The sequence below is a fragment of the Myotis daubentonii genome, chromosome 16 (genome assembly GCF_963259705.1).
Source record: "Myotis daubentonii chromosome 16, mMyoDau2.1, whole genome shotgun sequence".
Classification (NCBI taxonomy): domain Eukaryota; kingdom Metazoa; phylum Chordata; class Mammalia; order Chiroptera; family Vespertilionidae; genus Myotis; species Myotis daubentonii.
In genome coordinates this window covers 33,228,503-33,254,527 of record NC_081855.1, presented here as the reverse complement: position 1 = coordinate 33,254,527, position 26,025 = coordinate 33,228,503, and the positions used below count along the sequence as shown (strand labels likewise).

Genomic DNA, 26,025 nt, shown 5'->3' with positions numbered 1-26,025 from the left:
CCCCAGGCCAACTTCCAGGAGGTCGGCAGCTCTGTCGAGGCCATGCTGGCAGCTCCAGTCTATTGGTGCCTGGCCTGTTCTACAGAGATTGGACTACTGAGGGAGGGAGTGGCTGCCACAGGGCTGGTGGGCCGCCAGGATGGGTTGGTCAGCTGAGTGGCACTTCCGCTGTGGGAGTGCACTGGCCACCAGGGGGCAGCTCCTGCGTTGAGCATCTGCCCCTTGGTGGTCAGTGTGCATTATAGCGATTGGTCGACCGGCTGTTCAGTCATTCGGTCGCTTAGGCTTTTATATATATAGATCTTTCTTTCCATTACTCTTCAATAAGCTTCATCTCTACCTGAGCTGTCTTTGTCTTCTGCTTGCCAGCTTCCTTCCTGACACTGCCACCTCAATTCCCAATTAAAGCCTTGCCTTCTTCAACAAGTTATGCTTTAAAATGATCTCTCTTACTTTTCCCTTGATCTCCTTTCAAAATCTCATTACCTTGATGCATCTCAGTTAGTTATTTAAAAAGCTAGTTGGCCGAACCGGTTTGGCTCAGTGGATAGAGCGTCAGCCTGCGGACTCAAGGGTCCCAGGTTCGATTCCGGTCAAGGGCATGTACCTTGGTTGCGGGCACATCCCCAGTGGGGGGTGTGCAGGAGGCAGCTGATCGATCTCTCTCATCGATGTTTCTAACTCTCTGTCCCTCTCTCTTCCTCTCTGTAAAAAATCAATAAAATATATTTAAAAAAATAATAAAAAATAAAAAGCTAGTTGATTAAAGGTGCATAACTCAATAGCTGGTGTTATTTCAGACAGAATGGGAGAGAAATTGGGAAACGACAATTTTCATACAATTCACCTCAACCACCTACTTGCTTCTAGCAACAAATAATGAAGTTAGTAAACCCAGCCCAGATAGTGTGGCTCAGTGGTTGAGCATCGACTTATGAACCAGTTCGATTCCACTCAAGGCACATGGCCAGGTTGTGTTGTCGGCTCAATTCTGGGAGCAGGGGAAGAGAGGTGTGGAGGAGGCAGCCAATCAATGATTCTCTCTCATTGATTTCTTTTCCCTCTCTCCCCCTCTCCCTTCCTCTCTGAAATCAACCATACAGATATATATAATGTTTGTTTTTTTAAGTTAGTAAGCCCAGGAAAATCCTTTCACTAATCTATCCACTCATAAAAATAAGTTCCTTTCATTATTGAAGAGAACCTCAATACTATTCTAATTTCATCACTTCTACTAGTTTCTTGAGGCCCTCATATTTGCTCTTCAATGGAAGGATTCCATTTCTATTACATTGGGAAAGTATCTGCCCTGCCCTAAGCTTAGTTAAATCAAACATCTAAAGTGTGTATATCTAAACAAAAATGTGTGATTATTCTGGTCTCTCAGTGGCATCCACTGAAAAAGGGGGTTGAATGTAGGAATCTTTTAATTAAAATCAAACAGCTTCTTCTTTTTGGTTTTGCTTCGTGGTTACAGCATTGACCCATGCATTGGAGCATTGAGGGTTCAATTCCTGATCAAGGGCACATATCTGGGTTGCAGGTTCAATCCCAGGCCCTAGGGGTGAGTGCAGTAGGCAACCAACCGATGCGTCTCTTTCTTTTTTTTAAATATATTTTATTGATTTTTTACAGAGAGGAAGGGAGAGAGATAGAGAGTTAGAAACATCAATGAGAGAGAAACATCGATCAGCCGCCTCCTGCACATCTCCTACTGGGGATGTGCCCGCAACCCAGGTACATGCCCTTGACCGGAATCGAACCTAGGACCTTTCAGTCCGCAGGCTGACGCTCTATCCACTGAGCCAAACCGGTTTCGGCAACCGATGCGTCTCTTTCACATCAATGTTTCTCTCCCTCTCCCTCTCCCTCTCCCTCTCCCTCCCTTCAACTCTCTATAAAAATAAATGGGGGAAAAATATCCTCAGGTGAGGATTAACAACAACGAGAGAAAGTCCATATTCTCCCCACCCCTTCTGGATATCTCCAGAACATGTGCTTCTTCTCAATTATTTATTTCAGAGAAAAAATAGGTAGAAGGGTAGTTTTTATTTTCCTACTGAGAATTCTGAAGTTAAGGGCAAAGGTTTAAGTAATTTACACAAGAATTCAATGTTAATAACTTTAAAAGGGAAGATGGGAAAGTGTATGTACTTCATTCATTGAGCATCCAACATATACTAGTACTAAGCTAGGATATTTCTGATCCTCATGTAATTTATTCCTTAAAACAACCTGTGTCACATAACTGCACACAGTTCAAGGGTGTACCATTCATATCCTGGTCTCTGTTGGTGGCAAGCAAACAGGCCCAACACCTATTTTTATAAGTAAAATTGTATTAGAATATAACCACACTCATTTGTTTACATATTACCTATGGCTATTTTTGTGCTACAGCAGTAAGGTTGAACAGCTATGACTGATACGTTATGGCCTGCAAAGCCTAAAATATTTATTATCTTGTCCTTTACAGGAAAAAAGAAAGCCTGCACTTGTCTAGGTCAACGCCATCCCTGGAATAATACAATACAGAGGCTACACAGCAGCCCTGAAACAATTTACTGAAGGAGGTATTAATAGGTGAGAAAACTAATACTCAGTAATATTAAGTAGTATGTCTAATGTTGTGCAGATTTTAAATGACAAAGTCAACTTTCAAATCCAGATCTTTCCACTAAATCACACAAGACCATGTCATTGGAGGCAGTAATAACACCTCCCATAGCTTTTCTTATAAGCCTTAAAATGTACATGAAAATATTTGAGAAATAGTTGCTGTTATTAATATTATTACAGAATAAAAATCAAACACTTACATAGTTTGGCCTTATATTCATTCTTCTTTTTCCTTTCACAAAATTGAGGCTTTAACCATGCATGCCTCCATATTTACCAATCCCTCAAAAAATGAGTAATTCACACTCCTATTCCCAAAATCATCACTCTATCCAAATACTCCTCCTTTTCTAGAATCAACTTAAATGCCACATTCTTAGTGACCCCTTCTCTGATTTTCTAATCAATCTTCATGCTCTTTCCTATGTTCCCCTACAGCATGTTACTGTGAAGTCTTTAGCATCTGTTTCTTTCTATTTTCTATTATTTACTGGTCTATTTCTCCCACCATATTTTACATTATTTAAGAGACTATTTCTTCTTCATTCTTATATCCAGCCCAACCTCGAGTGTCTATCAAAAGTTCCTTATATATTATAAATATACAATGAATTGTACTCCCTGACATTGTACACCTAGCTCTGCTCTATGTTCCAATCTGTTGCTTATCACACCAAGCGAGGTTGCCTCCAGATCATCTGTCTACTGCTCAAAGACAAGAGGAAAGCTATAAAACTCTTCTAAATGAAATATGCATAGAAATTTCAATTTTTAAATGTTCAGTATGATGTTCAAAACTTTAAATGTGAACTCCTCTCTATAATTCAGTAATATTTCTTGAAAAGATTAATGATTGTATTAGGTTTACCAATAGAATTTATTTCCTCATTTAATCTTTAAACCAAATTGTTCATACTCAAATCCTCTCACAATAAACACAATGTTCCAACTCAGATGTTGGCGGCAGAATGTGTTCACAAATGAACAACAACCCCTACTATCCTGGCAAGAATTAAAGGATTAGCTAAATACAGTAGTCTCCTATATCTATTTTCACTGAGATAAGGAACAATTTGTATATATTAAAAAGCCAAAGGCCCAGAAGGACATCTTAGGATTTTTCACAACTATGGAAGTCCCACTAAGTCAACTTAAATTGGGCTTTTCTCCACCATGTGCACAATTTTTCTATGATAAAGAAATTCCAAGGTATGAGAAAGGTTTTCAAGAAAAAGAAGCTTTAAAATAATTCCATTATACAAACTAGCCAAGACAAAACTATTTCGAATAAGATAGAGATTTATATGGGCCTGGTTTGACAAAAAGAGGATCGAGATACATAAACAAAATAGAAGTCTCTGCCGTTAAAGAGCTTGGGTTTTCTTTGGGGGAGAAAAAATAAACACATGAAATAACTTGAGAATAATAATGAACATCATATCTTATAAGCAGTGATTCAAAATATTCTCTCACGTCACTGCTATATCACAAATTATTATGACGACTTCCCTAAAAAAACCATGCAACATTATTTGTTCCTTAATATTGAGCCAAAGAAATTGAAGGGAAAAAGAAGGAAATTAGTTTTCATTTATCATGAATTGTATTCCACTTGCTTCTGAAAGGACCCGAGGAACCTTGAAGAGTAAATCTGTGCCATTTATTGTTAAAACAAAATATATCCCCTCAAACAAGGTAGAAAAATAATTGAATTACCTGAGATGAGCAGATTACATTTGGACTAAAAATATGAAACTTCACAATCTCCTACCATTTTCTTAGAACATAATGTAAAACTAATATCAATCATATATTTTGCTATGAATTTGGCATCATAAACATGCTGCAAAGACTATATTAGAGATCTTCATTTTTAGGGTTTAGAGCAGTGATGGTGAACCTTTTGAGCTCGGCGTGTCAGCATTTTGAAAAACCCTAACTTAACTCTGGTGCGTGTCACATATAGAAATTTTTTGATATTTGCAATCATAGTAAAACAAAGATGTATATTTTTGATATGTATTTTATATATTTAAATGCCATTTAACAAAGAAAAATCAACCAAAAAAATGAGTTAGCGTGTCACCTCTGACACGCCTGTCACAGGTTCGCCATCACTGGTTTAGAGACTAAAAAAATAAATAAAATTCTAAGACATTTGTCCTGCCTTTATCTTTAGTCCCTCGTCTTTTAATGACAAAGGATAACAATGGTAATGAATAAGGTATTATATGTATTTTTCTTCTCCAGCTAACGATATGAACTACAAAAATAAAACTGTACTATTAGAGGAACAGCAGGAATTCGTTCAATTTATACCTGCTAATAAATAAGTAGCATCTTATAGAAACTGGTAAAACAGAACACTTCATAGTCACATAGATGCCTGCAGTTTAAGATAACAGTTAACACACACACAAAAAATATTCTCCATTTTTTCCTATTAATTTTATTCTGATTGCACAGTGTATAAAAATAGTAAGAGATTTTTAAGATGTGTAAGACAATTTAAACACCAAAAATAAATTCTAAAATTTATATTTCAAAAGCCAGAATCCTATTTTATATTGCTATAGACACATTATTTGTACTACTTTTTTCCTAGTTAATGGAAAACATTTCATATCTTCCATTTTAGGCAAATAAAATAATTTACACTGGTAAAACCCCTATTAACATGTCACATAAAAATGCTAACTAAACTATGAAAATTATCTTGAGATAAATAAATGTAAATTCAAAATCACAAAACAGCCCAGCAGATGTGGCTCAGTGGTTGAACACCGACCCATGCATTGAGAGGTCACCGGTTCACTGGTCAGGGGACACATTGGGGTTGTGGGCTTGATCCCCAGCAGGGAGCATGCAGGAGGCAGCAGACCAATGCTGATGTTTCTCTCTCATTGATGTTTCTATCTCTCCCTCTCCCTTTCTTTCTCTTTCTCTCTCTCTCTCTCTCTCTCTCTCTCTCTCTCTCTCTCTCTCTCTCTCTCTCTCCCTTTCATATCAATAAAAACATATTTTTTAAATCACAAAATATGCCCTAACAGGCCTGGCTCAGTGGATAGAGCGTTGGCCTGCGGACTGAAAGGTCCCAGGTTCGATTCCTGCTAAGGGCATGTACCTTGGTTGTAAGCACATCCCCAGTAGGGGGTGTGCAAGAAGCAGCTGATCGATGTTTCTCTCTCATCGATGTTTCTAACTCTCTATCCCTCTCCCTTCCTCTCTGTGGAAAATCAATAAAATATATATTTTTTAAAAAATAAAATAAAATAAATCACAAAATATATGAAGCAAGCCACTATGATTAAGGGCCAGCAGAAGTACTAAACATGAGACTCAGACCCACAAAGACTGTGGAATTACTTGCTACAGAGTAACTTTTAAAGAAACAAGATTTTATTCAATGAGCAGACTGATTGAAAAGGAACCTAATATAATATCTAGAAACAACATATAATAATTAAAATTAGAAATTTGGTGGATAGGTTAAATATCAGGGCAGATGAACCAGAGGTGAGAATACATAGATTGAACTAGGAGATCTGAAGAATTTCCACAGATGCAAAATTTAAGACATAAAAGAGATGATGTTAACAGAAAAGGGAAGTGTAAAAATTTTTAATAAATTGAACAGAGTTCCAGAAGAAGAAAACAGAAAGAATAATCAAGAGACAATATTTAAAGAAACAATGGTTAAAGAATTTTTTGAGCTTGAAGAAAATCATAGATTCTCAGATTCAGGAAGCCCAACAAATCATGAGCAGATGTACACACACACACACACACACACACACACACACATATATATAAAAGCCCAGTGACTGGAACAGCGGAACGACCAGGATGACTGGAATGACTGGTGGCTATGATGCGTACTGCAGCAGCCAACCAGCCTGATCTGGGCCCCGATCAGCCCCTCCACAGCTGGCCCAGCACCCAATTGGCCCCCAATACCCTGATCAGGGGAGGGGCCGGCTGCCAGCAGCCAGCCGGACCCCACCTATGCACGAATTCGTTCACCGGGCCTCTAGTAGGAAATAAAAAGAAAACCACCCTAAATGTTGTTGTGAAACTGGAAAACGCCAAAGGCAAAGAAAATATTTTAGAGTCCACAAGAGAGAAAAGACAACTGATTTCTCAATAGCAACAATAAAACTCAGAAGACAAAGAAATAATAACTAAAAAAGAGCTAAAAGGAAATAACTATCAACCTGGAGTTGAAATACATAGGAAAATTATCTTTAAAGAGTGGAAGCAAACAATGACATATTTAAACAAACGAAAGACTGTCTTTAACTGAACTTCTAAAATTCTAAAGAATGTACTTTAGGAAGAAGGAAATGTCAAAAAATTAAGAAGAGAACTCCCATAAGATCCAGCAATTCCACTTCTGGGCATTTATTTAAATGAAATGAAAACATTACTCAAAAAGCTATGCATCCCCATGTCCATTGCAACATGATATACAATAGCCAAGACAAGGCAGTAACTTAAGTGTCCATTGATGGGTAATAACTAAAGAAAATGTGGTACATACCCAACGGAATATTATTCAGCCACCAAAAAAAGGACATCTTGCCATTTGTGACAATATGAAAGGCTCTTGAAGGCATTGTGCTAAGTGAAATAAGTCCAACAAATAACATTATCTCACATATATGTTCAATTTAAAAAACAAAACAAACCCATAGACTGATGGTTGCCAAAGGCAGGGGTGGGAGGTGGGCGAAATGGGTAAAGAGGGTCAAACGATACAAATTTCCAGTTATAAAACAAGTCATGGGGATGTAATGTACAGCATGGTGACAATTGTACATTTATTTTTTCCTCACTCAAGGGTATTTTTCCAGTGATTTTTAGAGAGTGGAAGAGGGAAAGACACAGAGAAATATTAATGTGAGAAAAACACATCGATTGCTTGCCTCCTGCATGTGCCCTGACCAGGACCCGGGTAGGGGAGGAGCCTGCAACCAAGTACGTGCCCTTGACCAGAATCGAACCCAGGACCCTTCGGTCCATAGATGGACGCTCCATCCACTGAGCCAAACTGGCTAGGGCTATTGTACATTTTAAAGTGGTTAAAAGAGTAGATCTAAAGAGTTCTTATCACAAGGGAAAATATTTTTAATTACATGTGCTGATGGATGTTAATCAGACTTTTTGTGTTGATCATTTTGTGATGTATATACAAACATCTAATAATTATGTTGTATATGTTATGTGTCAACTACATTTCAATTTTGTTAAAAACCTGGCTATTTCAAAATAGTGTGATACATGCTGTATAGAACACCCACAATCTTGGGTAGTATAAGTCGGGGGTCAGGGTGACAGTAGTCAGGGAAGAGATCCTAAGGATATCTAACTGAAGTCTGAGAACTGGGTTACGTGATAAATTGAGAGTATGAGATTAGATAAACTACAATACTTATTAAATACCTAAAACGGGCATCAGGGTTCTTCTGTGTCAAGTCAGGAGAAGGTAAAAGGTTAGGACCATAAGAACTATGCAAAAGATCACATCTAGAAGTCCTATAAGTAGAAAGTATAAGGATAAAGATGCCTTTTGTTCAGACAGCAGGTAGATATCAAATTAGCAAAAGCACAAGGTGATAGCTGATTCTTCTGGTTACATCTTACATTGAGACAGAAAGGTTAGCAATTGACTTTTGCAGTTTTGGGATCAGCTCAGAAAGACATAGGATGAAAGTAGGTGTAAATTTAACCTACTAGAGAGAAGAATAAGCAGTAAAGCAACTAGAAGGTAGAGTAATGAAGACTTCAACTGAGGTGGTTGCAATAAGAATGGAGAGAATCTAAGACATAATTTAAAAAGTGACAATGAAATTGAGGAATAACTGAGTGGGGGGGAGGGATGGAAAATAATGAGATGACTATTAATTTTTAGAAATTCTAGTGAAGTGCCATTTGATGAAGAAAGAGGCAGAATCTTCATTTGGGTGTACTGAATGAAAAGTGATCATGTTTTCTATATTATCTTGGAAATATGAGTTTGAGCTCCAGTAAGAGTAGAAGGCTAGAGCTGTGTGTCTATTACCATAAAAAAAAAAGAGAGAAAGGTCATTAAATTGCTTTTACTATGCCATCTTTCAGTCCAAAACAGATGTACATTGTATGGTAGGTTTAATAGTCCATTTCTGTGGTCTGTCTATGAAAATTTTCAATTTTGAGAATATGAACGCAACTTAGATGAAGCATCTGCCACCTCATTATTATGATTAATTCAGCTAATCTGGCTGGTTGGGTGAGCTCTGTCTGGGTCATTGATCAAAACTAAATATGTCAAATATTTTATCTGAAGGCAAATTCACTGAATCCACCTTAACATTTTAGTTGACAGGATTTGTCTTTCATAATAATACTTTAAAAGAATGTTCAATTTGTTCACCCTAATTCCCTGCTTCTGTCGCCAGAGATTGAGAGGCAAAGAAAGAAAGAGGACTAGGCCTAAAGTCTTCAAATTCTCCACTAATAAAGAATACATAGATTGCAATTATATTCTTGAATATGAAAAATCCTTCTCTGTCCACCTCAATAGCAGCAAGGAATTGGAGCAAAAGCAAACTGAACATTCTTTTAAATGTTACAAAGAACATGAACACTGATCAACTAACTAAAAACAAACAAATTTAGGAAATTGCCATTTTGTGAAATGGACTGCTTCAGCTACTTTTCTTCCCTCACAGTTACATCTTAAAGCTACATCTTCATGAAAGAAAACTATTCTACCAGACTGAAGAGGCTCACTCTTCTGCCTAGGCAAGCATGTCAAACTTGCCAGCCGCATGCATACCACAACCAATATTTCTGTGGCCCAGCCAATATAATGGTATGTAAGAAACGTGTTTTTTTTGTTTGTTTGTTTTAATATATTTTATTGATTTTTTACAGAGAGGAAGGGAGAGAAATAGAGAGTCAAAAACATCAATGAGAGAGAAACATCGATCAGCCGCCTCCTGCACATCCCCCACTGGGGATGTGCCCGCAACCCAGGTACATGCCCTTGACCGGAATCAAACCTGGGACCTTTCAGTCCGCAGGCCGACGCTCTATCCACTGAGCCAAACCGGTTTCGGCATAAGAAATGTTTTAATAAAAATGCTGTAACTTAATTTTTACAATATCCTGTTATGCATAATTATTAATAACGAACTACAACATTCATTAATGACTGATTACTATAATTGTGTTGCATTCATTTCCCTTACGCGCCTTACGCACAGGTGCACCATTTCTCACCACTAATACTAGCAGTGAATATTTTAGCAGCCGATTGCCACATCATTAGTCTTGTACTGATTTGTTTGGTGTGTGCAACGGGAAATATTTCACTTCCTGAGAACAAGAAAAACAGGTTATTTGCAATACGCTTATTAATTTGTGCTGTTATTCAGTGTCTGGTAAGTTAATGTTCAAGAAAAAATGTTAATTTTTATTAAAATGTTCTATTATTTTATGTTAACGATTACTTATTTTAGCCCTTTGTATTCAGCATGTCTCTATCGAAATAAACCTTTGTTTCTATGAAAACTGAAGCTTTTGTTTTTCTGCGGCCCCCATAAACTTAAACCTTGTTTATTTAGCCCATGATAGCCTTTGAGTTTTAAATGCTTGGTCTAGCAGTGGTCGGCAAACTGCGGCTCGCGAGCCACATGTGGCTCTTTGGCCCCTTGAGTGTGGCTCTTCCACAAAATACCACATGCAGGCGCGCATATACAGTGCGATTGAAACTTCGTGGCCCATGCGCAGAAGTCGGTATTTTGTGGAAGAGCCACACTCAAGGGGCCAAAGAGCCGTATGTGGCTCGAGAGCCACAGTTTGCTGACCACTGGCTCTAGGGCATACAAATAGCTCCAATTGCCTTGTTAATCTTAAGGAAATAGTATCTTTAAATAAAAATCAAGGCAGGAAAGACTTTATGCAGTTTGATGTGCTGAAAGGTTGCAAAAATAGGAATCTGGAATAAAAATTTGTATAAAGAACTGGTATTTCCATGCTTGTGCTTGAAAGGAAACTGTGTTATCTCTGAATGTGACAGAAGCCATTTTTTTTCAGACTACCAGCACTTCAAAATTACTGTTTCTTAAGTATCACTTTATTCTTATAATTGTGATTTTCCTCTTCATATTTCAGATTATAAGAATGATGAGTGCCAAAACCGGTTTGGCTCAGTGGATAGAGCGTCGGCCTGCAGACTGAAAGGTCCCAGGTTTGATTCCGGTCAAGGGCATGTACCAGGGTTGCAGGCACATCCCCAATGGGAGATGTGCAGGAGGCAGCTGATCAATGTTTCTCTCTCATTGATGTTTCTAACTCTCTATCTCTCTCCCTTCCTCTCTGTAAAAAATCAATAAAAATATATTATAAAAAAAAAGAATGATGAGTTATAGGTCATTATTTTAAATAATAAACACATTTAATAATTCTACAATTGAAATAGCTACTAACAGCTGAACACTATCAAATATACACTGAGTGGCCAGATTATTATGAGCACCTGATGTTTGTAGGCAAATTAGCCATAATTTCGCGCTGAAGTTGCTAGAGGGCCAGATCATTATAAACGTCTGAATAGCACAACATACCTAAGTATCGTTGCTGATCAAGTTCATCCTATCATGTTGATGGTGTATCCCAATGGAGATGGCTTCTTCCAACAAGACAATGCGCCATGCCACGGTGCTCATATTGTGCAGGAGTGCTTTCAAGAACATGAGGGAGACTTTACCTGTGCTGGTGGCCCCTACAATCACCAGATCTCAATCCAATTGAGCATTTGTGGGATGAAGTTAAAAGAACCATCAGGCAGCTGGTTCCACAACCATCAAATCTCACAGAACTGGACAGTGCTATTCATCAGGCATGGTGTCAGATTCCTTGCATCCACCTTTCAACATCTAGTGGAGTCAACGTCAAGAAGAATCGCTGCAGTATTGAAGGCAAAAGGTGGCCCAACAAAGTACTGATGGGGTGGTCATAATAATCTGGCCACTCAGTGTATATTATATAGGACTTATATGTCTTGAACAGAAATGCTATTGTGTATATTCTCCCCCAAATACTAAAATTTATATCTTTAAGATCTCAGGAAACTTTGATTTCTATTTGAGTATTAGAGATTTCTAATTCATTTCCCATTTTCATTTTTATTGCAGCATTTATTCATTGAGTGAAACAATTTCTGTAGTGGTTATGCATGCCCCCCAAATAAACCCTTAGAAATGTCAAACACTGTAAAAATGGGAGCAATATAAAATGAATAGTTCATGGTCCCCAAGAATAATGAATTATTAAATCTACAAAGAAACGTCAGTTTTTAGATTCTCATTTTTAAAAAACAAATTTTGGGCCAATAATGCGTTAGTATATTGAATAATGCATTAGTATACTGAATATACAAGTCATGTGCATTCAAAGAACTTCCACACAAAATAGCTAATCTAATCTTGCCTACTATACTATAGAAATCTTACCATTTAACTGTTAAGTGTTCAGTCTGGGAGCCAGTGGAGTTTTGGAGTCACACAGTTCTGTATACCATTTTAGGCATTTATTAGTTGTACAACTTTGGGCAAGTGGTCAAGTTTTTCTGATCCTTGAATCCCGTACCTAATACAATTTATGAGAAAATTAAATACAACTACACACACAAAATATTTGGCACTTTGCCTGACTCAATCAGAAGTATCAGCTGCTATTATTATATTAAATGAGCCAACAACAAACGTAACACACACTCCAGAATTCCCCAAATCAAAATTATATAATTAGTCTTTAGTTTTAAATATATGTTTAGAAGAAACACTTCCAGAAATTTACCTAAGAAAATTATTCAACAGAAGACTAATTGCATAACATGCACAAAAATTATATTATGTATAGCCTATAGATGGAAAATTTGGCAACAAAAAAAAATAATTTGGAAATCTTTTTGCGATATGGAAATTGTGTATCATATATTCAATATTAAGTGAAAAGACAAAATATAATTAGTACATTATCATTGCAACTATAAAATTTATGATAAAGACATTTTTCATTTTAATACTTTGTCAATGATTTATTAAAACTGGCATGATTTTTCTAAATATGGTCACACAAAATTTTAAAACTTATACCTACTGGCAAAATACTGCCAAAAACAAATTTTTCCAATAACAGGGATATAACTGAATTGCAGAATACTCATAAAAAGAATAGTATTAAAAAATAGTATTATTCCTACAGCCCACCTTACTTTTTAGAACCCTTTAAGAGTTAAAATCTCTTTTCAATTTTCCATTCTGAGTTTCTCTCTAATTTAAGTTTCCTAATTATAAGAGACTAGAGGCTCAGTGCATGAAATTCGTGCACAAGTAGGGTCCCTAGGCCAGGCCAGCGATCAGGGCCTATCTGTGGGGCGACCGGTAGGCAGGGCGATGGGGGGGGGGGGCACCCGCTGGCATCTGCTTTGGCTAGCAGCCTGGTGCTGCCCACTTGCCGGCCCCAACCTGGGGCAGCTCCTGTGTTGAGCATCTGCCCCCTGGTGGTCAGTGTGCATCACAGCAACCGGTCGTTCCACAGGTCATTCCACTGGTCGCTCAATGTGCATATTAGGGTTTTATTATATAGGATACTGATAGAATTCAATTAAACCTTTTAAACACGTTAATGTTTTGAACGGACAGATTTTTTTCTTAAAGAGAAACAGTTTTTAAATATATTTTTCTTGATTTCAGAGAGGAAGAGAGAGGGAGAAAGAGAATCACTGATTGGCTGCCTCCTGCATGCTCCACACTGGGGATCAAGCTCACAACCCAGGCATGTGCCCTGACCAAGAGTCGAACTGAGACCTCCTGATTCATAGGTCAACACTTAACCATTGAGTCACACCAGCCAGGCAAAGGGACAGATTTTTAAACACTACCAACATATTAAAACATAGCCTAAGGTAGTTAAATCATCTTCAGGATTTATTTATTGAAACAAAGCAATTAATGATACCTAAAATGACCAATGTGTAGAATTAAAAATGAGGAAATAACACACATCAAAAAATACTTTATTCATGTGTGCCACAGAAACATCAATAAAAATGCACTTTTTATAGAGAAGAATTTAGTAAGCTTTATCAGAAAGAATGTATATTACGAAACATCTTTCAAACATAATTTTTAAATCATTAGTATGGAAATTTATCTAGCTTTTTTACTTCATAAAAATCTGTTGTGTTCCAATACTTCAAAAATTAAAATTACTAAACTTTCACTTGATTCAATTCGTTCTAAAGATGTAAATATTTGCCTCCATACATTTTTTTATTTTTACCACAAATGATTATCTACTGCAATCATAAACACCAAAAATGGCACACAAAAATAATCTTTGGACATTCAACTCATTTTCATTAAAGAAACCGGGATATTACTATAAATAATCTTTGAAAGAATGTTTTAGTACTTTTACTAAATGTATCCTCTGAAAGATAAAGTGGATCTGATACAGAGAAACATGCTTACCCTTTCATAAATCTTCAGGAAGTAGGATTTAAGTATAGTTTAAATGAGAACACTTTAGGCAGATTAGCATCAGGTAGCATTGAGGAGAGAAATAATCAGGAAAAAAGAGAGAAAGTTTTAACAATTGTTCTAAAAGCCAAATAAGACAAATTAGAAGGCAAAAGAAAAAGCATAAGGTTCTTCAGTTTCCTGATTATGCGGCATTTTGTTTAACATTAGTGACATTTTTATGACTTATAGTTTAAAAAATTCCAGTATCTTTCCAGAGATGCAGTGAATACTAAGTCTATAGTACCCAATACTGAATGAATGAATAAATGAATGAATAACCTCTGGGGTACTTCTCTGGTCTTTCTTACAGGTTTACCCTCCTTTATTCAGAGAAATAACAGTGAGTCAAACAAGTCCCAAATGGTCTATGTTCTCTCATTTCCATGACTTTGCACATGATAGCCTCTCTGTTAGAATGATTTTCAGCTCCCTCCTCCTTTTGGCTAATTCCTATTTAGTCTTCTAAATTCAATTTTAAGTATCACCTTCCAGGATCCAACAGCCTACATTGGCACATCTCCCTCAGTGTCCCCATAAAATCCTCTGCATCGCTGTGTACTCTTATCAGTACGCATATAGAGGCAGTAAGATAAGCTTCAGAGTCAGACACATCTGAATTCAAATAATAATTCTAACACTTACTGTGTGATCTTGGATGCTGCTAAACATTAAGTTCTTGATTTTAAAACCGAAAATGACAGCATTTTGCTTAGAATATCACCTCATACATAACAGATTTAATAACTTATTATACTCGCATTGTACTGTACTTGCAGGTTAGCTTCTCTGACTTTTCCTCTAAACCACACACTTCTTGAGGAAAGGAACAAGTATTTTATTTCTGTGTAAGCGAGATGGTAGGCACTTAATAATTTTTGATGACTAAATAAATATTACTCCCAATATAGTAAAATTAATTTGCCACTTGAAATATTTTCTGTAATGAGATGGAAAACAAGTGACTAAAGAAAATAAACTCCATTAATGTCAGTTTCAAAAATGGAAACGGTCTTTATTACATTGGTTTTAGGATTTACTGTTAATTATACATGTTACGAAATACCAAATGATTTAGTATCTTACTTCAACGCAACTGATCACATCTGCCTCAGGAACTGAATACCTATAATTTTTTCACTGTATGAACTGAGTGGCCAGATTATTATGACCACCTGACGTTTGTAGGCAAATTAGCTATAATTTCCCGCTGAAATTGCTAGAGGGCCAGACCATTATAAATAGGGAAGCAGGTTGTTTACCATGACAGTAGAAGTGATTTTTTTTCTGAAGAGATGTGTAAACAATGCGATTTAACAGCCTTTGAACGTGGGATATATTTGAACGTGAGTGGCCAGATTATTATGACCACCCCATCAGTACTTTGTTGGGCCACCTTTTGCCTTCAATACTGCAGCAATTCTTCTTGACGTTGACTCCACTAGATGTTGAAAGGTGATGCAAGGAATCTGACACCATGCCTGATGAATAGCACTGTCCAGTTCTGTGAGATTTGATGGTTGTGGAACCAGCTGCCTGATGGTTCTTTTAACTTCGTCCCACAAATGCTCAATTGGATTGAGATCTGGTGATTGTAGGGGCCACCAGCACAGGTAAAGTCTCCCTCATGTTCTTGAAAGCACTCCTGCACAATATGAGCACCGTGGCATGGTGCACTGTCTTGTTGGAAGAAGCCATCTCCATTGGGATACGTCATCAACATGATAGGATGAACTTGATCAGCAACGATACTTAGGTATGTTGTGCTATTCAGACGTTGTTCCACACAAATTAAAGGGCCCAAATCATGCCAGGAAAACATGCCCCAAACCATAACACTGCCACCACCAGCTTGAAGGGTTGTATTCATGCATGTGAGGTGCATGCTTTCATGCTGTTTCTGCCAAATTCTCACTCTGCCATCTGCATGATGCAACTGGAAACGTGATTCATCGGACCACATGACCTTTTTCCAATGCTCCACTGTCCAATCCTTATGATCCTGTGCGAATTGGAGACATTTTATCTTGGTAACTGCAGACAGGTGTTTGAACAGGCCTTCGGCTTCCATATCCCATATGATGCAGTGTACAGCTAATTTGCCTACAAATGTCAGGTGGTCATAATAATCTGGCCACTCACGTTCAATTATATCCCATGTTCAAAGGCTGTTAAATCGCATTGTTTACCCATATCTTCAGAAAAAAAATCACTTCTACTGTCATGGTAAACTACCTGCTTCCCTATTTATAATGGTCTACAACTTGAGCGCGAAATTATAGCTAATATGCCTACAAACATCACGTGGTCATAATAATCTGGCCACTCAGTGTATATTAACCATAAAATTACCAAGTAACACATAAGGCTATCTTTATTTAAACAACCACTTAGAAAAGTTGCAGTAAAATAGACAACTTTTTAAAACTGAGGAAATTTTTAAACATAGCAAAACTTAATTAAAATCTTTTATACTCCTTACGGAAATGAGAAGAAATTGTTTCATGGTTTGAAAATTTTGACTTAAGAATATAAAAATATACTAGTTACTTAATGTAATATTTAATGGACCTTTTCATTATAATGTTTAATTATTTGGCTTGAGTAAGAGTATTGGTAAGGCCTCTTTCTGGGAGTGCTTTCATTTTATATTTGATCTTCAATATATTTTAATCTTTAAATTATTTTTACAAATCTGCCCTAGAAGCTGATATAATACTTGTCCTATTTCTTCTTCCTTTCCTTGATAGTCAAGGATAGTTTTACTGTAGTATTACATGTTGAACATAAACTGAGTATTTTTACATATAAAATGGAATTCTGACTCTGATGTACAACCTTTACTTTGAGCCATTTTTAAATTCATCATTCAATGGAATAAGAACTTTACAATGATAATGAATCTAAACTATGCTATAGAATATGAACCCAATGGTGGGAAACTGTATACCTTGACACTTGTAGAATACAAATGGTCATTGCTTTGTGTTAATTTATATAACCCACTGATTATTATAACCAGTATGTATTTTACTGGCTTCTAAAAAATCTCATACTGGATACATGACATTAATACAGACTCCAAACTGAGCAAAAATATTTCTCTTCATTTTATTTAATTTTTTAAAATGAAAAAGGATTTCTTTCCCAAAGAGACACTATGTTGAGTAGATGACTACTACATTAGGAGTTAAAACTGTATAGAAAACAGGTGCCCTTGATTACTTCAATAATTAATATTGAAATTAAAAAATCAAAATCTATTACAGGGTTAATAAAGTATAAAATGGAAAAAAATATCTCCAGACAAACACATTTGTAGTAAAAGCATAAAAATATAGACCAGAAGGATACAGTCTCAGAATTTTCAGATTATCTCTGGGAAGAAAGAAAAAGGAATAGGTTCAGAGAAGAGAATGACAGTAAAGTCTTTAATTCCATATGAAATTTTTATTTCCTTAAAATAATCTTAAACAATTATGATAATTTGTTAAAACTGCATGGTGGGTATATGGGTTTTGCTTTACTATTTTCCATTATTTTCTAAAGGTTTACATTATTTCATAATACCAATAAATCTTTTTATTTAATATGTATTATTTTATTTTATTTTTTATTGATTTCAGAGAGGAAGGGAGAGGGAGAGAGAGACAGAAACATCAATAATGGAAGAGAATCATTGATTGGCTGCCTCTCTCCTTCAGGCCCCATACTGGGGGATAAGCCTGCAACCTAACCCAGACATGTGCCCTAACAGGGAATCGAATCCTGACCTCCTGGTTCATAAGTTGATGCTCAACCACTTAGCTATGCCGGCTGGGCTTTATTATTTATTTGTTTGTTTGTTAAATATCGATTTGTTGTTCCATTTATTTATGCATTCATTAATTGATCCTTGAATGTGTCCTGACCAGGGATCAAACCCACAACCTTGGCGTATTGGGAAGTTTTTTCTTATATATATCTGCTTAGAGGGTAAACTAGCAAAACCTTATTAGAGGACATTTTAAAACTATGATCAAATGTCTCATAGTTGCCCTGGCCAGGTGGCTCCATTGGGTGGATGCTTCTTCCAGTACACCAAAAGGCAGGTTGTGGGTTCGATCCCAGGTCAGGGCACATAAGGGAGGCAACCAATCCATGTTTCCCCCTCTCTCTCTCTCTCAAAAACTTTTTTAAATTAGTCTCAGAGTTGAGCCTCATCTTTCTCCCCCACTGCAGTGGTTCCTCTTGAATAAAGTCTTCCTTAACATCTTTAAAAAAATATGTCAATATCCTTTAACATAGTCCAACACTAGAAACATACTCTTAAGAAAAATCAGTCCTGGCTGGTATGGCTCAGTTGCTTGAAGCATTGTCCCGTACACCAAAAAGTGGCAGGTTCGATTCCCAGTTAGGGCGCATACCCAGGCTGCAGTTGAAGGACTGAACTCAATTTTGGACAGTTTAATTTGAAAAGCATTTTAGACATCTAGGTAGACTGTTCCATTATCTGTCAAAGCAGGGATGGAGATAAAATCGGAGGACATTAGTATAACTACAATTACCAAAGCTAAGGGGGACAAGTCAGCCAGGCTTGAAAGGCCAAGGACCAATAATAAAAGAAAAGGCAATATATTAAAAACTCAGAGAACAAGTGGCAGCCTGAGAGGTAGGAGAACCTGAAAAGTACAGTTAACACTGAATGATTGGTATTTATTTTCTTCTTTTTTTGCTAATGTCATTTTCTTCTTATAATGAACATCTCTCTATATATAAAAGCCTAATATGCAAAGTGTCCCCTTAGGAGTTCGACCAGGAGACCAGGAGTTCAATCACTCGCTATGATGTGCACTGACCACCAGGGGGAGGCATGGAACGAAGGAAGGCCCCGACCAATAGCCAGCAGCTGGGGAAGGGAGGCACCAGCCAGCAGCCACTAGGGACCCTACCCGTGCACAAATTTCATGCACTGGGCCTCTAGTTACTTTAGAATAAGAAAAATATGTAGTTTTAAATTATTACTGTAACTCCCATCCATGTATTTTTCAACTTTGTGAGACAAATTTTAATGGTTTCCTGGCCTATCTCAAAGTCATGATTCACACTAGAGGCCCAGTGCACAAAATTCATGTGCTCATGGGGTGGGGGGTGTCTCTCAGCCTGGCCTGCACCCTCTCACAGTATGGGATATCTGACTGGCAGCTTACGCCCGCTCCCCGGCAGTCAGACATCCTTAGCGCTGCTGTGGAGGCATGAGAGGCTCCCGCCACTGCCGCTGGGCTCGCCAGCCATGAGCCTGGCTTCTGGCTGAGCAGCGCTCCCCCTGTGGGAGCACACTGACCATCAGGTGGCAGCTCCTGCATTGAGCGTCTGACCCCTGGTGGTCAGTGCGCATCATATTGACCGGTTGTTATGCCATTCGATCAATTTGCATATTAGCCTTTTATTGAATAGGATAATTCAATATAACTGAATTATTAGTGTCTCTAATCAATGATTTTATTTTCCAAGTCCTTTTTAAAATACACACCCCTCATTACTACTGTAAGCCATCTGGAACTACTTAACTTTGCCAGCATGGTAATTTTCAACTAGTGGCTGGGATATCTGTCTTCCCCCGCCTTGAGAAATCCACGCAGACAAATGCATAACTGAGGAAATACTGCTCTAAAAATGTAGTGACATGTACCTCTAGTAACAATTTAAGAGTGTTTCTTCCAGATTAAAATAGATTTATCCTCAGTATAATACAAAGAAATAAAATGCATAGTATTGACCCATGTAACCTATACAAGTAGCCTCATATTCACATCCACTGTAAGACCAGTTATAAAATTTGTATTTGCAAATTATTTCAAAGCTATAAAATATCTCACTTTTTTCTTTTTAAATATATTTTTATTGATTTCCGAGAGAGAGAGATAGAAACCTCAATGATGACAGAGAATCACTGATCAGTGGCTTCCTGCACGCCCCACACTGGAAATCAAGTCCCCAATCTAGGCATGTTCCCTAATCTCCTGGCTCATCGGTAGACGCTCAACCATTGTGCCATGCAGGCTGGGTGTCACTACCTCCTTTTAAAAGAGACTCTCACTGACCTCAGAAATCCTAATATCATGTCATTAGAAAATATTTCATTATTTTTCTTTCAAATGTTACATGTTGTTATCTAGTAGAGAGGTATCTAAGTACATATTTCCCATTTTTAAGACTAATGGCAAAAACGTTATCCCAAATACTGCTCTGAAAAACTCTGATGTTAGTAATTATAACTATATTTTGTCCATTTAAACCTTGATCCTTTATTTACCTCTAAGAAACTGCTTATCTCAAGCTAGTCCTGGGCTTTGAATTTACCAAAATGATGAATGATAAGTATATCTGCTGTTCTTATTCTAAAAGTCTTTTGAGAAGCAAAATGTTGAAAAAAAACCTTTACTATGTTTTTTAAAAGCAAACTTTCAACTAGTGTATACGAAAAGCAGTATTAAGATAAGCACCTTTATTTTTTTTCTTCAGAGAACCTGTGTATTTAGCAGCTACATATTGTATACTTCTAAAATACTGACAGAAAAAAACACACTAGAGATTTATGAAACTGGCATTAAACACTGTTAATTTCTTCTTACACTAGTCCCAACTATCAAATTGGTGAATATATAGTTCAGGTAACTTCACTTAAGAACTTAAGCATGCATTTGACAAGCATGATAATTTTTAAAGAATATTAAGAATTCCCAAAATAAACAGAGTAGGTGGGTATGGTATTTGAGAAAATACTTAGAAAAACAATCTTCACCTTCCCCAAACAGGCAATTCCAACAAATTCCTAATCAGAGTTATTTAAGAATATTTCTTAGGAAATTTGAGAACCCAACATTTCAAATATGCTAAGGAGTTTTTCCATTTATTTGTTGTTCCACTTATTTATGCATTCATTAGTTGATTCTTGTATGTGTCCTGACCAGGGATCAAACCCACAACCTTGGCATATTGGGAAGTTTTGTATTGAGAAATGTAGAAATTATTTGTACATAATCTGTCATTTCTGAATCTGAATCCATAGTTTTCTCATCTGTAAAATAAAGTGCTTGGGCAGAAAATGATCTACCCTTACCATGTCTTCCAATATTGATTTTTGTAACTAAGTGATATGATTTCCTTTTATAAATAAAATAAAAACAAAGCGTTAAAAGTATTTCTAAGGACTGTGGGGGAGGGGAGTTAGTTTTTGGCTTATCTGTTAAAAATCTTGAAGTTAGTTTACATAAACAAACCAGCCATTTTATATATGAATAAAAATAGGTTAATGGCCTCTGCACAAAACACAGTATAAATGACGGAATTTGATTTAAAGCAAAATATTATCTTCCAACTTTAATTTTGGTAGTTTTACTTCAAATTCAAACTTTATTCTTCATTACATAGCCATTGTATCATTTGAATACTTTTTCTAGTTTACACAGTTATCGAAACTAATCTCACTGCCCTTCGATACGGAAAAACACACATCTACTTGTCATCATCTTTATACAGATTTCATTCTTTTTAAAATATATATCTTTTTATTGATTTTCCGAGAGGAAGGGAGAGGGAAAGAGAGACAGAAACATCAATGATGAGAGAGAATCACTGATTGGCCCTTGATGGGAATCGAACCCAACCCAGGACCCCTCAAAGACCCAGGTGGACACTATCCACTGAGCCAACAGGCTAGAGCAGATTTCATTCTTTTAAAAGCCTTGAGTGACAAATGTTTATAGTTATTCTGAACTAATGACTCTCTTTTTAATGGAACTTCTCTAATGTTTCTCTCTTTAAATTCTGCAACAGCATTTGTAAAGGTAAGAACTGTCCAAATAGAATCCATCCAATTCTGAAGTAAATTCTTCCACTTTATTACACGTTTTCATTTTGTTTTTTTAAAAGAAGTTTTAAGTGTTTTTATATAGTGTTAAAAAATGACATTTCGGAAGCCCTTTTCAATGGCAAATTACAAACACTAGGAAGACTCTAAAATGTTAATACTGTTTGTAATACCACATGGGTGGTGGTATTACATGCCATTTTTTTTTTTCATTCGCCAAAAAACATTACTACTTTGGTAATTGGAGAGTATTTTAAAATTTAAATCGCTTGTAAAGTGTGGAACATCAACACAGTCCATTTCTATAGCAACATGTTAAATGTTTCTTACCTATTGATAAGCTTAAGCTTTAACAGGAAAATTCTGATCAGCTATCTGTTAGGTTGAATGAAGACAAAAGATTTACTTTCCAGGCCCTTCTCTTAACTTAGGCCTTTGAGAGGATCCAAGAAGCGAGCTTGAATTTAATTGCTTTGAATCTTGCAGTAGAAAACTTTTGGGGGGGACCAAAGTGAACACCTTTCATTACAACCATCAGCAGAATGGCAAAGGATTCCCAGGTTTACCAATGTTCCCAGAAACTTGTTAGTATTCTCCTGTCATTATTCCAGAACAATTCCATTTGGAAAGAGACGCGATTGTCAACCGTTTCTATTTCAAGCCCATAAAAACCAGAACTGGGATGAAAGGCAAAAGCCCTGACCTTTCTATTTTCGACTTTCATCTGTGTAGCTAAGCCATCTGCTGTCTCTCTCCGACCCCATCTACTTAATGGACTGAAAACACTGCACCTAATTGCAATTTTATCCAAGCAGCCTGACTTTCCCACCTGAACGAATTAGGGCTTTTTCAGGTGTCTCTCACCTGAAGGCTCGCTTGTAAAATTGTGCTTACCCTTCCCCCACGATGCCACCCACTTCCCTCAATGGTGAGTTATCAAATATCTTCAAACCCGGAGACTGGGCTCCGGCGCATTAAGGCACCTAGAGCGCTTCCCTCCACCGCGGAGCGCCCGACGGGAGAGCCCACCCCCGCCGGTCTCCTGCGGCCACGGGCCGGGGTCACCTCTCCTCCGCCTAGAACCGAGCCGCGCGTCTCCGCCGCCCAACAACCAGGCACTCGGACCGGAACGACAGACAGACCCGGGCGGGAGAGGAGCGCCCGGAGGAAGGGACCCGGGAAGAGGGCGCCCTCGGACCTCCCGAGGCACGAAGGGGACAGGGATGGTGAAGCGGACCGAGAAGTGGGAGGTCGGGGTGAACTGGGGGCGGGGGCCCGGCCCGGCGGGAGGGCGCGGGGGCCGCGGCGGGCGTGGGCAGCCCGCAGCCGCCCGCCCGAGTCAGAGCAGCGGGGGCGCTTTCGGCGACGCCAGGCGCGGGGGTGGGGGATGAAGAGCGGAAAGGAGAGCAGTTCGAGGGGCGCCGCGGCAGGGACGGGGGCCCACCCCCGCCGAGCCCCGCTACTTAACTATTTGTAGAGCTGCTGCAGGCACAGGTCCAGGCTTTCGCCCTCCACCTCCTCCCGGGTGATGCGCTCCGACAGCGGCCGCGGGAGCGGGGGCAGCGGCGGCAGCTGGGGCTGCGGTGGCGGCGGCGGCACGGCCGACTGCCCCGGGGTGGCCGCCGCCGCCTCGTCGCCCTCCGCCGCCGCCGCCGCCTCGTCCTCCACCGCCTCCTCCTCGGGCTCGGGGTCTTGGTCCTGCTCTTGCTCCCTCTCCTCCGTCGCGGCTACCGCGGCCGCCTCCTCCCCGGGCTCCTCACTCGAAGGCTCGGCCGCCTCAGCCGCTACCAGTTCGGACTCGGGCTCGGGCTCCGGCTCCGGCTCGGGCTCGGGCTCGGGCTCCGACTCGAGTTCGGGTTCCGGCTCCGGCTCGCCGCCGCCGCAGGGTCCGCGAAACTCGCCCAGGAACAGCTCGAGGAAGCGCCGGTAAGTTTTCTCCTCGGGACCGCAGCCGGCCATCGCTGCTCCAGCCCCGGCGCCGACCGGGAAGTGGGTGGGGGAAGCCCAGGAAGGGGAGGGGGGCTGCTCTTGAGCCTCGGCTCCCACAAGGGCGCTGACGGCCGCACCGGCACGGGCGATCAGCACCGGGTTGCCTGGAGAGGGCTCCCGCAGGCGTGCGCGCCGCCGAGGGCCGACGTGCGCGGCGCGGGGGCGGAGCGCGCCGCTCCGGGGATCTGGAGGGAAAGTCGGCTGCGGGCACGCGCTCGGGGTCCAGCGGAGGCCCATCCTCTAGTCTAGCCCTACAGAGAGCTCAGCCCACGCTGCCTGGAGACTGTCGCCATGGCAACCGGCGCTCATTAATTTCAGGGTCCCTCCCGTCGAGTCTCCCAAGTCGAACGGACACTTGACTTGCCCTCTCTCCAACTCCGAACGTCTTTTTTGTATGGATACCCTGGCCTCCAGTGCATCAAGAGAACTAAGGCATCTCCAAGGCTAACTGTTGGTTCCCACTTTGACTGGATTTACCTCACGGTTTCCTTATCTGTTCCTGCCTTGCCTTAGCGTCTTTATCTGTTGAAAGATGCTACCGTGTGAATAATTTGTGGGTGACATTAATAAGTAGTTTGGGGCAGTGGAGGGCATCAAACACATCCCAGTGGGAGGTTCCTTTGCGTACTTTCATTTGATTCTGTTATACTCATTTATCAAAAAGAGGAAAGCAGGAATTACGTACTTCCTTGATTCGAGCTGTCATAGCTACTAGCTATGACATTGAAATAAGAACCCAGGTTATCAGACTCCAAGGCCTGTTAGACATTTTTTCCCTCTTTCCTCTGTTTCTGAAGATTCAACAGTGCAATATGTCTATAAAGCCTCATCTGTATGCATTTTTAAATATATTTTTTATTGATTTCGGAGAGGGAGAAGGAGAGACAGAAATATCAATGACTAGAGAGACTCATCGATCGGCTGCCTCTTGGGATTGAGCCCACAACTCGGGCATGTGGCCCTGGCGGGAATCGAACCTGGGACCCTTTAGTCCACAGGCTGATGCTCCATCCACTAAGCCAAAACATCCAGGGCTCTTTATGCATCTTTTTTTTTTCACTTTATTTTTATTTTTTATTTTTTATTGCTTAAAGTATTACAAAGGGTATTACATATGTGTCCTTTTTTCCCCCCCTCTTTATGCATCTTTGAGGATTTGTAGTTTATAGGTTTTCATCCCTTTAATCCTTTCAATAATGCCTCAAGGTAGAAGACACTACCATTATGATTCCATTTTGTAGATGAAACTGAGTCTTAAAGACATTGTGACTTTGCTCAAGGTCATACACAGTGATGCAACAAGGAGTAAATCCAGATCTTTTCATTGCAAAGACATTAGTTTTCCAGCACACCCTTCTTTAGTCTCTGCATAATATATACTATACTTTATTACATAATATGTATTTTTTCCACATTTTGTTAGCTCTTCTTCCTCATCTCCCCAGTCTTTTTTCTTTTAGATTTAAACTGGAACTTTAAATGATTCCAATTTTCTTACCAAATTACTCACAAACCTATTATTTTCAAGCCTTACTGAGTGAGGGTTTGGGAAAGGGAGAGGCTGTGTTAATACAGCTGTATAGATGATAACAGCCTTTCTACATACTGCTATGTCCATATAACATATAATTCAGCAAACATATGATTCTTTTTCTACTTTGAAAAATATGTTCACCTCCATATCAAAAAAATATATTCATAAATTATCTGCCCATCGTCTCCATTGTTTCTGGGTTTCAGTTGGATTTAAGGTTTGAAATGTCATTTATAGTCAGTTAAATAGCAGAAAGAGTCTCCCTGCCAACTTTTTAAATATAATACTGTATTCTAAATCTCTGACCTCATACTGTTATTTTAAGATTGAGTGAGCTCACTAATGTACATTATGGCATCACATAAAATACACACTCTCTCCCAGCTGGAGATTAAATAATACAGGGTAAAAGTGTATAGTAAGTAATGCACATGAGTCCTCTATAACTATTTTTGTCTCAA

General features: G+C 38.8%; 2 protein-coding genes across 4 annotated transcripts in view; one reads left to right on the top strand and one right to left on the bottom strand.

Moving 5' to 3' along the window:
* TRIM37 (tripartite motif containing 37) overlaps window positions 1-2,729 on the top strand; it is a 162,652-nt gene extending 159,923 nt beyond the window's left edge. Inside the window, exon 25 of the mRNA XM_059669638.1 lies at window positions 2,477-2,729. Coding sequence (XP_059525621.1) covers window positions 2,477-2,525 — 49 coding nt within the window. The 3' untranslated portion in view covers window positions 2,526-2,729. The remainder of the gene's footprint in view (window positions 1-2,476) is intronic.
* Window positions 1-24,252, bottom strand: part of PPM1E (protein phosphatase, Mg2+/Mn2+ dependent 1E) — a 97,765-nt gene extending 73,513 nt beyond the window's left edge. For all 3 annotated transcript variants that reach the window (XR_009449185.1, XR_009449186.1, XM_059669643.1), the window contains exon 1: window positions 23,510-24,252. Coding sequence is in view for 1 of the 3 variants with exons in the window: in XM_059669643.1 (XP_059525626.1) it covers window positions 23,510-24,000 (491 nt within the window). In the remaining 2 variants the exon portion in view is untranslated. The remainder of the gene's footprint in view (window positions 1-23,509) is intronic.
* Window positions 24,253-26,025: the final 1,773 nt, after the last annotated feature.